Source organism: Salvelinus namaycush, chromosome 3 (genome assembly GCF_016432855.1).
Source record: "Salvelinus namaycush isolate Seneca chromosome 3, SaNama_1.0, whole genome shotgun sequence".
Lineage (NCBI taxonomy): Eukaryota > Metazoa > Chordata > Actinopteri > Salmoniformes > Salmonidae > Salvelinus > Salvelinus namaycush.
Genome location: NC_052309.1, coordinates 64305560 through 64321858, shown reverse-complemented (window position 1 = coordinate 64321858; position 16299 = coordinate 64305560). Strand labels below are relative to the sequence as shown.

Genomic DNA, 16299 nt, shown 5'->3' with positions numbered 1-16299 from the left:
CATGCTACGTCTTCAAATGATAATGATAACGCACGTCTCTATGTAGGATACGCCACTGCTGATTCTCACCACCTCTCCCCCCTCAGTGCTTCCTCAAACACAGCATGCGGGCTGTGTATGTCGCAGCCCACCCCTCCATCCCCCGCCAGCTCCTCTCATCTCCGGTGAGCCCCCGTCTTGCATGACAGCTCACCCAGGCCATCTCCGAGCGTGGAGGGGGGCTGTGTAATAATTAGCCCCTGGCGGCGAGGGAGGGCTGTTTGTCAGCTATTACTATGCAGGAGCTGTGGATTAGTCTCTCAGCACCAAGAGAGGAGCATGCTCAACAGCCAGCCAGGCAGACAGAAGAACATAGTCCCGTCTCCGCGCGCACACACGGAGGCAGGGAGCCCCTCTGCTCTGACAGGCTGTTGTACTCCAGGCTCCGCTCGTTGTGTCTGTCTGTCTGTCTGTCTGTCTGTCTGTCTGTCTGTCTGTCTGTCTGTCTGTCTGTCTGTCTGTCTGTCTGTCTGTCTGTCTCTGTCTGTGTCTGTCTGTGTCTGTCTGTGTCTGTCTGTGTCTGTCTGTCTGTAGTAGCCTCCCGACTGAATGGAAGCCACGATGGGGAGACATGGTGGGTGGAGGGACAGAGCTGCTTTGCAATTTTTCCCATACAGACATGGGAGGAGAGGGAGGAGAGGAAGAGGAGTGGTGATGGGGCCGGAATGTCACCCAGCAAGGCATGCTGGGACAGAGCGGAGGTAAGCTTGGCTATGATTGGACAGTTAATTGGTAGAATGGGTAATGTGTCAGTGTCCTTGGTGTCCACATCACCAACAAACTAACATGGTCCAACCACAGAAAGACAGTTGTGAAGAGGGCACGACAAAACTTATTCCCCCTCAGGAAACTGAAAAGATTTGGCATGGTCCTCAGATCCTCAAAAGGTTTTACAGCTGCACCATCGAGAGCATCCTGACGGGTTGGCAACTCCTCGGCCTCCGACCACAAGGCACTAGAGAGGGTAGCGCGTACGGCGCAGTACATCACTGGGGCCAAGCTTCCTGCCATCCTCTGACACCGCCTGGTATAGAGGTCCTGGAAGGTCCTAAAAATTGTCAAAGACCACCCTAGTCATAGACTGTTCTCTCTGCTACTGCACGGCAAGCGGTACCGGAGCGCCAAGTCTAGGCCCAAGAGGCTTCTAAACAGCTTCTACCGCCAAACCATAAGACTCCTGAACATCTAATCAAATGGCCACCTGGACTATTTACATTGCCCCCCCCTCCTTTTACACTGCTGCTACTCTCTGTTATTATCTATGCATTGTCACTTTAATAACTGTACCTACATGTACATATTACCTCAATTACCTCGACTAACCGGTGCCCCCGCACATTCATTGACTCTGTACCGGTACCCCCTGTATACAGTCTCACTAGTGTTATTTTACTGCTGCTCTTTAATTACTGGTTACCTTTTGGGGTGTATTTTTTTTTAAACTGCATTTTTGGTTAAGGGCTTGTCAGTAAACATTTCACTGTAAGGTTGTATTCTGCGTATGTGACAAATACAATTTGATTTGATTTGATAAATGAGACCTTAATCAAATATTGTTTGTGGAATGGATGGGTGGTCCCATATCAAATCCTCCTACCCGTCAATATTTCCTTATTCCAGGTGAGCTACCGTCACAACTGCTGCAGTCGGAGCAACCACCCCTTATTCTCGCTCTTCACAAATCAGATGCAGACAAACAGACACACACCAACGCATGAAAACACACCAACGCAAGAAAACACACCAACGCATGAAAACACACCAACGCATGAAAACACACCAACGCATGAAAACACACCAACGCATGAAAACACACCAACGCATGAAAACACACCAACGCATGAAAACACACAGACCCGGAGAGAGCGCCCACCTGCCAGTTCAAGTGAGGACACACACACACTTCCTAAGGCATTGTGCCCAGGAACATTCCATTGGTTATTCAAAGCTGCCTCATTTAGATCAGACCAATCCGCTCGCTCAGTTCGACACATCGCCGCATGACAATTGGCAAGGATCCAGATCGCCAGGAGCAACTAGTCAAGGCTATGTTCCAACACCAACCAAACCTCTAATGTAGAATCCAGTTCTATATAGACTCCACTCCACTTTGATCTGGTCCAGTCCTTTAGCGTGACAGCCAAATATACGTAACACAGGAGATGCTGGAAATGATTCAGGGTACACAGCACAACAACCAAGTTAAAACTTGTGCAGCTCATGTCTAACCTCCTGCGTTTTGCCCAACTTCATGTCAAACTTCAAATGCTGATTTTGGTACAAATATAGGATGGATCGGATCAAGTCAGCCTGTGCGCCAGAGTCAACCAACCGAGCACACGTAAAAACACAACGCAAAAAAAACATTTCTGCCATTCAGCAGTACCTGATAACCTTCTAATCAACCACTAATGTCAACATACACCAACAACAGAACACTGCAGTGTGATTGGGTACTTACTGGCTGGCGATGGGGTGCTGTATCCACTGATGGGCAGTCCGGAGAGGGTGGGAGGGGACAGCCCCCCCAGCATGTGGGGGAAGAAGTAGGAGTAGTGAGGCATGGGGAATCCCCCCACAGAGACAGTGTGGCCCCCTGCACTGCCTGGCCCCCCCGGGGGTTGGCAGGGGTTACCCTTGCCTGCCATGTTCTGCTCGGCAGACCTTGAGCCGAGTCCAAAGAGTCTCCTGTAGGTATCCGTGGTGACGACGGTCTACATCCCCAACCTCACCCGCCGATGACGGCGTAATCCAATGAATTAAGAAGTGGTGGTGGTGGTGGGTGACGGTGGACGACAACGACGTGTGTGTATTTGTGTAGGTGTGTGAAATGGAGCTGGTAGGTTACGTCGATGTTCCCGGGTGGATGCTTCAGAGAAACTTTGAATCCAAGAGCATATAGGCTATTTTCTTCCAAAGGCTGGTCCTCTGCCTTGATATGAAGAGTGTCCTACTGAGATAGATAGAGGTAGAGTAGGCCACTAAGCTTTATATCTTGAATGAAACATCAATTACATAAATACTAAAGGGAGGTCGCTAGGCAGAATCATCTGGCACCAATGGACTCCAGATCCCTTGTTCAGGATTGGATAGACTTCTCAGGCCTTGGGGGGATTGGATGAGAACAGCTTTTCTCTCTCCAGTGACTCAGCAGAGCTCACACAACAACACGACGGAGGAGGAGGATTGTTATGACGATGGCTGGTTTTAGTTGTCACTGTAACATGTCTTGCGCCCCAGGTCGGCCGCTATCGCCGCGGTGACTCACTTTCAGTCCCGGCAACACACCTGTGGCAGACTGGCAATCTTCTTCCTTCAGAAACAGAGACAGACAGACAGACAGCGAGAGAAAGAGACAAGAGTTAGATAGAGATTCACTCGCTGCTTCACATTCAGAGACAGAGAGACAGGGGTTCAAATGCATATTCCGTGGGGTGGCGTTGATTTTTGCCCGGGTTCATCTCTATGTAGACAGCGTGGGAAAACAGAGCCCGGGTCCTCTCTAGCGATCTTGTTAAAGCGAATGTTTTCAACTAGGAGCACGGCTCCCCCTTCTCTCTCCCCCCCCCCCCCCTCCCTCCTGCCCTTGCGGGGTGAATCATCATCAGAGATGCCGAGGCTCATTAATGGAGTCCATCTGAACCTCTCTCTCTCTCTCTGCTCCTCAAAATAAACAGGAGATGGTGATGAGCTTATGCAACCTGCCAAGCGAGACGGGAGGGAGGGAAGAGTAACCTAGTTCCGCCTTTCAATGCTGATGTTGTACAACATGCCTTATATAAATCTAAAACCTCTCGCTCTGCTACACACTGTAGCATCTAGCTATAATACATGTCTGTATCACCATCCACTACCACTGACAGCTTTGCTTCCATCTCCTTCACCCATCTGGCATTGACATGTCAAAGGAGGGAAGCGTTTACTGTTCTTTGGCGTCTGGATTGGAGCTGTCTGAAAGTTGAAAACATCGTTTGAGTGCCTTTTTCTCCCTCCCGGTCTGTCGTGTCTGTCTGTAGCCGTCTGAGAGGCATTTGTTCTGCCCTGGCCCCGGTAAGGGGGTGTTGGGTGCACAAGGGCCCGTTTTTTACAGGGTCAGGGGCCTCGTTTTTAACTACCGGGACCTTTATAGATCTCCTGCAAAGTGCTGCTCCCTCCGCCGACAGGAGTGTGCGTGAGTGTGTGTGTGCGCGCATGCGTGTGTGTGACCTCCTGCAAAGTGTTGCACCAGCATCAGGCCCCCCTTTGTGAAGTCGGCCCCACACACAGGCAGGCACAGGGCTCTGGGCCCCCGTCGTAAAACAGCCAAACACCACTGGGTTTCCAGACATGTTTGTGTTTGACGGGTGAGGAGAGGAGGGGAGGAGGGGGATGAGGCCTTTTAGAGAGACTTGGTGAAGGTCTGGGATAAAAACAAGACTGCTGTGATAAGTGCACCAGAGCATTATTATCAAAACTCTAAAACATGACGAAGAACCCTTATAGGAACAGAAACATGACGAAGAACCCTTACAGGAACAGAAACATGACGAATAACCCTTACAGGAACAGAAACATGATGAAGAACCCTTATAGGAACAGAAACATGACGAAGAACCCTTACAGGAACAGAAACATGACGAAGAACCCTTATAGGAACAGAAACATGACGAAGAACCCTTATAGGAACAGAAACATGACGAAGAACCCTTACAGGAACAGAAACATGACGAAGAACCCTTACAGGAACAGAAACATGACGAAGAACCCTTACAGGAACAGAAACATGACGAAGAACCCTTACAGGAACAGAAACATGACGAAGAACCCTTACAGGAACAGAAACATGACAAAGAACCCTTATAGGAACAGAAACATGACAAAGAACCCTTATAGGAACAGAAACATGACGAAGTACCCTTATAGGAACAGAAACTTGACAAAGAACCTTATAGGAACAGAACAGGAAAACGGAACAAGACACAGTTCATTCAGACCACGTATTACTTTCCAGCAGCTCCTGTATTAGGTATATACACGACTCTCATGCTCAAATTATTCAAATATCCATCCACCCATCCATCCATATACCAACCCACCCATTCATCCTTCTCTGAGAAGGAATACCATACATAAAAAATGGCTACATCCCGCTTGCCGCTCACAGATCCCACCTGGGAATTTGAGCTTCAGCGGGCTCTACCCTGAGCTTTAGCACAATGCACTGGGTAGAACACGTTCAAAGGATACAGAGGGAGAGTGATGGCGAGAGAGGGGGAAAGAGAGACAGCGAGCGGAGGAGGAGGGCTAGATCAAAGCGCGAGGAAGCGGATGAAGATACCTTGTTGTGCTCGCCGCTTTCAATCTCGCTCATACATTATTAAAAAACACCCTACTAAGTAGGTTAAACCCCATAGGTCCCCTTTACATAGTCATGCACTCGTTCATTTAATCATGGGCATGAGTGTATACCAGTGCATCAGAGTGTGTGTGTGTGTGTGTGTGTGTGTGTGTGTGTGTGTGTGTGTGTGTGTGTGAGTGAGTGTATTTGTATCAGTGTGTGAGAGAGAGAGAGAAACAGAGACAGCTATATTGAGAGAGGAGAGAGGGAGAGAAACAGAGACAGCTATATTGAGAGAGGAGAGAGGGAGAGAGAAACAGAGACAGCTATATTGAGAGAGGAGAGAGGGAGAGAGAAACAGAGACAGCTATATTGAGAGAGGAGAGAGGGAGAGAGAAACAGAGACAGCTATATGGAGACAGGAGAGAGAGAGAGAAACAGACAGCTATATTGAGAGAGGAAAAGAAGGCGTGGCCACACAAGAGAGGCATAAGCCAGTGTATACATAAAGAAGTGGGAGTTCATAAATATATGCATCTCTATACATCCACAGTATGTAACCAACACTGGCTGCATCAGTATGCATGAAACTGACAGTAGTAGGAAAAGAGAAGAGAAGAAGAGAAGAGAAGAAGAGGAGAAAAGAGAAGAGAAGGGAAAAGACAAGAGAGAAGGGAAGAGAAGAGGATAGAAAAGAGAAGAGAGGAAAGAGAAGAGAAAAGAGAGAGAAAAGAGAAGGGAAGAGGAGAAGAGGAGAGAAAAGAGAAGAGAAGAGAGAGAAAAGAGAAGAGAGAGAAAAGAGAAGGGAAGAAAAGAAGAAAAGAGAAGAAAAGAGGAGAAAAGAAAAGAGGAGAAAAGAGAAGGGAAAAGAGAAGAGGAGAGAAAGGAAAAGGGAAGAGGAGAAGAGAAAAGAGAGAGAGGAAAGAGAAGAGAAGAGAGAGAAAAGAGAAGAAAAAAGAAGAAGAGGAGAAAAGAGAAAAGGGAAGAGGAGAGAAAAGAAAAGAGAGAGAGGAAAGAGAAGAGAGAAAAGAGAGAGAGGAAAGAGAAGAGAGAAAAGAGAGGAGAGAAAAGAGAAGGGAAGAGGAGAAGAGAAGAGGAGAGAAAAGAGAAGAGAGAGAGGAAAGAGAAGAGAGAAAAGAGAGAAAAGAGAAAAGGGGAAGAGGAGAGAAAAGAGAAGAGAGAAGAGAGTGTGTCTGTACATCCTTGACAAACTACTTGATCTTCCAGTATGAATATATTTGTGTGCATATATTACATGCTGCGACCAAACCCTTTGATCAGTATGTCAGTTACTTCACAGACGAGAGACAAAATAGAGCAGCGCGTGCAGAATAAAATGGAAAATGGAGTATAGGGGAGGCCTTAAGGACAAGACACACCATAACGAACATTGTGCGTGAGCATTAAGTCACCCACTGGGTGTCCATGAATTGGTGGAGATTCAAGGATATTCCTGCTAATATGTAGAATTATCGGGAAATAAACGGAAAATTAAATACTGGATGTACACATGTCGAATATGTATCTAACTCGCTCATATAACATGAATGTACCATGAACACGCATGTGTGTGTTGACCCAGACACATGCGTGGGCAGGTACATACTCACACATACAGTGGGGTGACACACTTGATAAAGATGAGCAAATATGTATCAAATAATTCAAATACTGAGCTATAGTGTACGCTCAATAAAATTAGAAAATGAAATTATTTGATACAAACAATTGCTCAGAGTAAAGAGATTTTGCTTAACAAGTAATACAGTTTTTCTCAAAAAGGTAGCGGTCAAAATTAGTCACAGCCCTGTTTTCAATACCTCACCTTGCCGGGATAAGGACACTGAGTTGGAGAACACATTGGGAGGGATCTCTAGGCCATTCCTCCAGACAAAATCCTTCTAGATTCTTGAAATCCTTTGTATGAACCTACGCTTGTGCTTCAATTCAATCCACAGGGGTATCAATTCCGGAGACTGAGATGGCCATTGCAAAATGTTGATTTTGTGACCCTTGAACAATTTCTTTGTGGATTTTGATGTGTGTTTGGGGTCGTCGTCTTGCTGGAAGATCCACTTGCTTCCAAGTGTCAGCCTCCTGTCAGAGACAAACAGGTATTTGGCTCAAACACCGGTACGGGGTAAAGTTATTGACCTTAATAAAGGCCGCAGGACCAGCGGAAGCAAAATAGTCCCATAACATCAAAGATTTACCACCATATTTTACAGTAGGTACGGGGTTCTTTTCTGTTCATGCATTCTCAATTCGACGCCAAACCCACCACTGGTGTGCGTGGCCAAAAGAGCTCTATGTTCCTGTCATCTGACCAAAGCACCGGTTCCAATACAAGTGCCAACGCTGTTTATCAAACTCCAGGCGTTTACATTTGTTGGATGACATGACTTCAAATCCATTGAAAACCTTTGGTTTGAATTGAGAAGTCCAGACGAAGGATCTGAAAGGATTCTGTTCGGATGAATGGTCGAAGATCCCTCCCGACGTGTTCTCCAACTCATAAAACATTTCAGAAAAAGGCTCAGTGTCGTTTTCCTCGCAAGGGGAGGTATTGAAAGGTATTTCAAATAGGGGTGTCGATCATTTTGACCCTTATCTTTCAGGGCGGGAAAAAAGTGTGATTTGTTTTTCGAGCGTACAATACAGCGGAGTATTTTGAACTATTTTTTTTATACAGTAATTTCTGCTCATCTTTATCAAGGGTGTCAATCATTTCAGACCCCACTGTATATGCAAACCACTGACACTAGGGATTGACACAGGAACAAGACTCCTGCAGGTCTAGCAGGGCCCGCTGGATTCAGTCAGGAATGGGAATGAAGTTCTAGAGTCCAATTCGGGACAGGGCAGGATCGACATTCCACAGGAACTGGCAGCAGGCCTAAGATAGTTTACTTAATATAAATAAATCCCCCCTCCCCTCCCCCTCCCATTGGCCCACTCTCGCGCCTCGCTCCAGTTGGAGCCAGTCACTACTTTCCTCAGATGCACACAGAGATATACACATGTCCATAAATTCATCCGACTCTTGGTAAGTGGAAGGGCTGCCTTCATTGCCAAAATGTGGTGATGTGGTTGTGATCAGCTGTGTGCACTATGCAGGCAACTGTCTCGTGAGCGCTGAGCAGCAGGCAAACAGAGCAGTTGCCTCGGTTACACCCACGCAGAGTAGGGACAGTCAGATGAGAAGTTAAGGAAGGAAGTTATTTCTGATTTCTGGCAGCCTACAAATTTTTATCTGGATGAACAGGAAAGTTCTAGAACTCTGGATCAGGACAGTAAGGGGGGAAAAAGTGACAGGACACTGCAGAAATAGGTAACTAATAGCCAGTACTGACACACTCATCACCACTAATGGTAGCAGCTACAGTCATCAGTGAGCATTAACTCACCAAAAAGTTGGACCCGTTCTGAAATAGATCCGTGAATTTCCCACCTGACCCGATATTTATAAATAAATGAGACCCATATAAGGGAATCAGTCAATTGAAATTGATTAATTAGGCCCTAATCTATGGATTTCACATGACTGGAAATCAGATATGCATCTGTTGGTCACAGATACCTTAAAAAAAGGTATAAGAAAACCAGAAAACCAGTCAGTATCTGGTGTGACCACTATTGCCCTCATGCAGCGCAACACATCTCCTTCGCATAGAGTTGATCAGGCTGTTGATTGTGGCCTGTGGTTGGTTGCTTCACTCCTATTCAATGGCTGTGCGAAGTTGCTGGATATTGGCGGGAAGTGGAACACGCTGTCGATCCTAGTAGACAAAATCACAGTCCAAAACATTAACAGTCTGTATGCACAGACAACTAAACACATTCGACACTCATACACATTTATAGAACGTATACGCATGGACAAAACATTTGAGGCATGTAAATAGTATAAACTCGCTCAAAAACACACACACACACACACTGATTTAACACACGCACATGGTAGTCAGCATGCATAGGACTCATCAGCTGAGGTGTCAGGAAAAAAACACAGACAGCAGTGTTTTAGAGTCAACTGAAATGAGTCAGCACAGTGTGCCCTAAAGCATGGTGCATTGAGTAGCGTGTCTGTGTGTGCGCACGATGGGGTTTGGCCAGCATGGTGGGGTTTGGCCAGCACGGTGGGGTTTGGCCAGCACGATGGGGTTTGGCCAGCACGATGGGGTTTGGCCAGCACGATGGGGTTTGGCCAGCTCGATGGGGTTTGGCCAGCACGATGGGGTTTGGCCAGCACGATGGGGTTTGGCCAGCACGATGGGGTTTGGCCAGCACGATGGGGTTTGGCCAGCACGATGGGGTTTGGCCAGCACGATGGGGTTTGGCCAGCTCGATGGGGTTTGGCCAGCACGATGGGGTTTGGCCAGCTCGATGGGGTTTGGCCAGCACGATGGGGTTTGGCCAGCACAAAACTCCTCTATAGGAAGGAGGAAGTGTTAAGGAATGGTGATTCCAGGTCTTTTCTAGTCAGTTATATCACACCTATAACGACTGATCTAGTGCCAATCCAAGTAGCATGTTTTCTCAAATGGTGGATCACTGATACCAACTGTAAGATTTGATACTTAGGAACATTGGTTTGGGAACCACTGTAGAAGAGCAAAGGATTGGACTCTCTTTAGGGCCATTGTCAAAAAACGAAATCTCTCTCTTTCTCTCTCATTTACACACCATTTTGTTCTAGAGCAGGGGTGGGCAATCTATTTGGCTTGATGGCCACATCAGGATTTCAAAAAACGGCCACACAGGTTTGTTTTGGACCGATTTGTTCATCAAAATCATTCTGCAGGCCAGAAAGCGGGCAGTTATTTGAAAAGACAGAAAGTGTGTAGAATTTATAATGGACCTATCTAGTTTTAGGCATTCAAGTGTGGCCTGGAGTGGTATTTGAACCCAAAATAATAATAATCTGTAGTTTGCCCACCCCTGGTTTGGAGGAAAAGACATAGACAAAGCTTCAGTGTAAAGGAAGTGGCCTATAGTGTTAGTAGTGATTTATGAGGTGACTATGTAGGGGCCCTTCATAGGGCCTGAGAGTGGGGAGGCCCCATCTGTCCCTGAGACTGGCAAAGCCACGGGGGTTAGAGGTCATAGGTTAGAGGACGTTGACCCCCCCCCATGATCCCTCACAGACCGCCAGACACACCCTTGGCTGTTCCTATCAGTCACTGCCGCAGTCAGCAGCTAACACACACACACAATCTCTCGCTCTCTCTCTCACACACACACACAGTCTCACACAAGCATCCACCCACATACATCCATCCATAGAAATACACAGAGCCTTTTTCACATATCCATAATCCAACATGCCTACAGTATACACATGGATCTGCACACAGATGCTCTCATGCATATGTACGCAGACACATTAACACCACTATTCCTATCCTGCTGTACAGTACGTCCCCCTGTAAGTCAACCACCCACTCCTCCATTTCCCTCCATTACTATCCTGTAAATTCCACTCTGCAGTACGTCATCCTCCCACTTCCTCCGTTGCTGCACTATAATCTACAAGCCAATGCTGCTGTTGGTCGCGGAATCACCTACAGTACAGTACAACCCACTAATGGTTCTGAATGTCAGGCTTAGTGACGCGTGAGATGGAGAGGATCCCTTGCTGCCAGCTGCTACTACCTGCTAATGTAGCCTAGTGCTCCAAAGGTAATGTGGCCTAGGGCTCTCCATGTCTCCTCAACGCCTACCAGGCTGAAGGAGCATCGTTGGCTAATGTACCAAGGCTAGGGGTATGGTGGGCTTACATTATAAGGCTAACGGCCTTCAGTAATGGTTGGGGTTGACAATGGGCTTGATATGGACAATTGGTCGACGCTAGCGGAGCTAAGGAGGCTTACAGGGCTAATACTTTTAACATAATTCAGGCAAGGGCACATAGTTGTAATTGAGGCTAGCAGTGCCAACGCAAAAATAAAAAACATAACTAGGCTACAGCTAGTAGCGCTAAGGCCACCATTTACAATTCATCGGGATTCCAAGCTGCAGCGCGGAATAAGTGCTGGGAAGGCTAATACCTACAATACATTTCGAATACACGGTTAGTGGCGTTAGCAACCCTCGGTGCTAGCAATATTAGCAGGCTAATGGAGGCTAACAAGAAACGGGGGGAAAAAGCTCCAAGAGCGCTAGCTAGTGCTAACAGGGTAAAGGGAAGAAACAGTAGTGCTAAAAAGGTGATGGGGAGCGCTAGCTAGGCTTCTCATTCTCCAGGCATTTACTTCTTCCCTCAGATGTGAGAGCTGAGACTGAGGTTGTCTTCATATTCTCCTCGTGCCGCCTTCCCGAAGGCTCCATCTTTGATAAAGACATCTTAGGCTTCAGAGGGGCTCTGATATCCTGAAAGAGTAAGAATATGTTTGTGTAGTAAAAGGGTAAAAAGGCATGTTTTTGCCTGGAGAAAAAGGTGGAATGAGTATGTATGCCTTTTGTGAGAGATGATGATGATGATGATGATGATGATGATGATGATGATGATGCTGATGGTAGTAATGTGGGTAGTACATTGCTGACGGACGGTACAACACAAGTGCAGATAGCTGTGATAATGTCACGGCGGTGAGACGTGGCGATAATGAAAAGGTAATGATAATGGTGGTGGTGATGACACGCTGATGTTGTTACTAACCCTGCTCAGATAACCACAGACTACAAGAGGGTTTCACCCAAAAAACAATATATACAAAATAATCCTTGTTAAAGCACTTTTGTTGGATTTTGTAATTGTTGTCGAGAACCCCTCGTACTTTTCTTTGTTTGCTGTAGCGCGGGGCTGGACTCAAAGACACACACGCTCACTCTCACTGACTCCCTGAAACAAACACACACAAGTCCTCCACCCTCCGTCCTACGGTGTCCACTCATTTCTGTGACAAAGCGGAATAACATCAAACTGAGCCAATCGATACGCACACTGACTCTGATGACAAACAACCCATAGGACCCCATCCCCACTGGTGAGTGTGTGTGTGTCTGTGTGTGTGTGTAAGATGACAAACAGCAAGACTGTAAAACACACCGGGTAATCCTGCCACCGTCGATAATGAAAGCTGTCATTCCCCCACCTCTGAAAAAACACACCCGAACAAACACACACACATAAATACACACTCCATCAAAGTGGGTGGCCCAACTGTAGATTGTAAATTCAGCCAGGAAGTCAAAAGGGAACTGGGGGAAAACACTATGCCTTTCGCTCTCTCTCTCTCTCTCTAACACTATTCCTACAGCTATAGTTAGCTACACTGCTGTGTAGCTGTTCCAAGCCCAGAAACTTGGGAGGAAGAAAATAAACATTTGTGGTCATCATACACAGGAGGGATGGAGGGGTCTTGATGGAAGCAGGAGAGGAGGGAGGGACAGGAGGAATAAACGCCCAAGATCAGGCAACCCTCCAGTGAACTGCGAGGCGAAAAGTAATTGATTGCGGTGCCTGATGGAGCTGGCTCGTGGGCCCGGACGAGCTTAGCAGATGAGTATCGATTGGTTAATTGATTGATTGGCATCTGTAGGAGAGGAAGGCGGAGGGACATAATTGGTCTTCATGGAGCCGTTTCCTCAGGGCCAGACCGCAAATGAGAAAGCCGTGCACACGCTCACTAACACATGCACGCACACATACTAGGGCTGGGAATTCACGATATTCTCACGATGCTATATGTATTGCGATTTGATACTGTGATTTTATTGCAAATCGATGTTCCAAACATATTTGCTCATCGTCTGTCTGCTGCAGAGGGACGAGAGAGAACATGAGAAAACAAGTGATCAGTCATGGAAATAAAGGTTCTGAAAATAAATAGGCTCCCTATTTTAAAAAGAAGATGGAGAACAAGCTATGAAGGAGTTTTGGTGCCGGTACAGCCACCAAGCGAAAAAACTGTATTGCGATAGTCAAACCAATACAATGCAAACATAGTCAAATATAATATCCCGATTTGTAACTATCGATCCCCCTCCCCCGTCACTAACACATACGCTCACACCCACACACATATGCACACCAAATAAAACTGCTTAGGTTGGTCCAGCATAGGTGCTGCTTTTGCCGGTGACCAGCCTAAGCTGTGTTTTTTGCCGGTGACCAGCCTAAGCAGTGTTTTTTTGCCGGTGACCAGCCTAAGCTGTGTTTTTTGCCGGTGACCAGCCTAAGCGGTGTTTTTTTGCCGGTGACCAGCCTAAGCGGTGTTTTTATGCCGGTGACCAGCCTAAGCGGTGTTTTTTGCCAGTGACCAGCCTAAGCGGTGTTTTTTTGCCGGTGACCAGCCTAAGCGGTGTTTTTTTGCCGGTGACCAGCCTAAGCGGTGTTTTTTTGCCGGTGACCAGCCTAAGCGGTGTTTTTTTGCCGGTGACCAGCCTAAGCTGTGTTTTTTGCCGGTGACCAGCCTAAGCGGTGTTTTTTTGCCGGTGACCAGCCTAAGCGGTGTTTTTTTGCCGGTGACCAGCCTAAGCTGTGTTTCTTGCCGGTGACCAGCCTAAGCTGTGTTTTTTTGCCGGTGACCAGCCTAAGCTGTGTTTTTTGCTGGTGACCAGCATTCACTATTTTGGACACTGGTAACCATCATAAGCTGGTCACCAACAAAACCAGCATCAAGTCACATTATGCTGGCTTGCAAAATAATATCAGTTTCTATTGGAATCGAGCCAGAGTGGGGAAATCCACAAATTGGAAGTGTTCTTCACCCACAATATGCATTCAGAAATACTGCTAGGGTTAGAATTAAGAATAAATGAAGACTACCCAAACCATCTAAACTGGAACAACAATTTGAGTAACGGGCGCAATAAGTCCAAATTGGATTAGTTTAGAATAATGTATGTTATTTATGTTTGTATGGCATACGATTAATGAATCACAAACACATAAAATAAAAAACACATTGAAGCCAACAAAAATAAATCTACTGCAATAGAGCATGCTGTGAAAAATTATATTGATGGTTGTGGTCAGACCAGCTTGACCAGCTAGACGATGCTGGATCAGCATAGACCAGCATGGATAATCTTGGATACAAGCATAAGCTGATATTAGTGATGGGGGGGGGGGGGGGGGCGAGGTACATATACAATACAACAAAAGTGTATCACCCGTGTTCAAAACACAACAATGGCTGGCCACCCGTGTTCAAAACACAACAAAGGCTGGCCACCAGTGTTCAAAACACAACAAAGGCTGGCCACCAGTGTTCAAAACACAACAAAGGCTGGCCACCAGTGTTCAAAACCCAACAATGGCTGGCCACCAGTGTTCAAAACACAACAATGGCTGGCCACCAGTGTTCAAAACACAACAAAGGCTGGCCACCAGTGTTCAAAACACAACAAAGGCTGGCCACCAGTGTTCAAAACACAACAATGGCTGGCCACCAGTGTTCAAAACACAACAAAGGCTGGCCACCAGTGTTCAAAACACAACAAAGACTGGTCACCAGTGTTCAAAGCTCAACAAAAGCTGGCCACCAGTGTTCAAAGCACAACAAAAGCTGGCCACCAGTGTTCAAAACACAACAAAGGCTGGCCACCAGTGTTCAAAACACAACAAAGGCTGGCCACCAGTGTTCAAAACACAACAAAGGCTGGCCACCAGTGTTCAAAACACAACAAAGGCTGGCCACCAGTGTTCAAAACACAACAAAGGCTGGCCACCAGTGTTCAAAACACATCAAAGGCTGGCCACCAGTGTTCAAAACACAACAATGGCTGGCCACCAGTGTTCAAAGCACAACAAAGGCTGGTCACCAGTGTTCAAAGCACAACAAACGCTGGCCACCAGTGTTCAAAACACAACAAAGGCTGGCCATCAGTGTTCAAAACACAACAATGGCTGGCCACCAGTGTTCAAAACACAACAATGGCTGGCCACCAGTGTCCAAAGCCCAGCAAAGGCTGGTCACCAAACAAAACCAGCTAGACCATGCTGGTAAACCAGCATAACCAGTTAGACCATGCTGGTCAGACCAGCTTGACCCGATAGAACATGTTGGTTAATCAGCTAGACCATGCTAGTCAGACCAGTGTGACCAGTATCCAACCAGCACTGACCAGCATGGACCAGCTTAAAATGTATGCTGGTATATGCTGTTTTTTTCAGCAGGGATTATTCACGCAAACTCAAACCCTCAAGTGCATATATTTCAGCATGGATAGCCACCCTATGTAGGTGACTAGGGCAGTGGCAGTCATTACATTTTGTCAGCCGGTTATTGTCATGCAAAAGACTGCCGGTCTCACAGTAATTGACCGTTAATTAACATAAATAGATTTATCATCTCCAGGGCGTACCACTTTTTTTTTTAAAGTCTAAAAAATCAACTGAATATACACTATCAAAATAAATGCATTATTTATATCAGGCAGGTCTTAAGAAACATTATGATATGAAGGAATATGAAATGGCCTACTGTATGTTATCTGGCTATGTGCCATGCCATAGGCTGTAGGCTTGTTCATTTTGCAGACAATATATGCTTATAAATCCAGTGCCATTATTTTATAGTAATAAGAATATAATTTGTTATTTATTTAACCTTTATTTAACTAGGCAAGTCAGTTTACAATGACGGCCTAACCCGGACAACGCTGGGCCAATTGTGCGCCGCCCAATGGGACTCCCAATCACGGCCGGTTGTGATACAGCCTGGAATCAAACCAGAGTCTGTAGTGACGCCTCTAGCACTGAGATAAAGTGCCTTAAACCGCTGCGCCACTCAGGAGCCCAATTGAACTTGGCTGAATAAAATAGAAAGGATATTTTTCCCCCATTCCAGAGCAAGTGCACATATTAAGTAGCTATGTTGAGCATATAACTTATCATTTGAAACAGGTTCTATACACTAGATTTAGTTGTGAATGGTACAAACGTTAGAATGTCTTAAAAATTGGTCAACAGATATATGGGCTGCATGAGGCGA

The 16299-nt window shown here is 46.3% G+C and overlaps 1 protein-coding gene across 2 annotated transcripts in view; it reads right to left on the bottom strand.

Moving 5' to 3' along the window:
- LOC120034730 (retinoic acid receptor alpha-like) overlaps positions 1-16299 on the bottom strand; it is a 156684-nt gene that overhangs the window by 107293 nt on the left and 33092 nt on the right. For both annotated transcript variants that reach the window (XM_038981344.1, XM_038981336.1), the window contains exon 4: positions 2501-3352. In XM_038981344.1, coding sequence (XP_038837272.1) covers positions 2501-2687 — 187 coding nt within the window. In that variant the 5' untranslated portion in view covers positions 2688-3352. The remainder of the gene's footprint in view (positions 1-2500; positions 3353-16299) is intronic.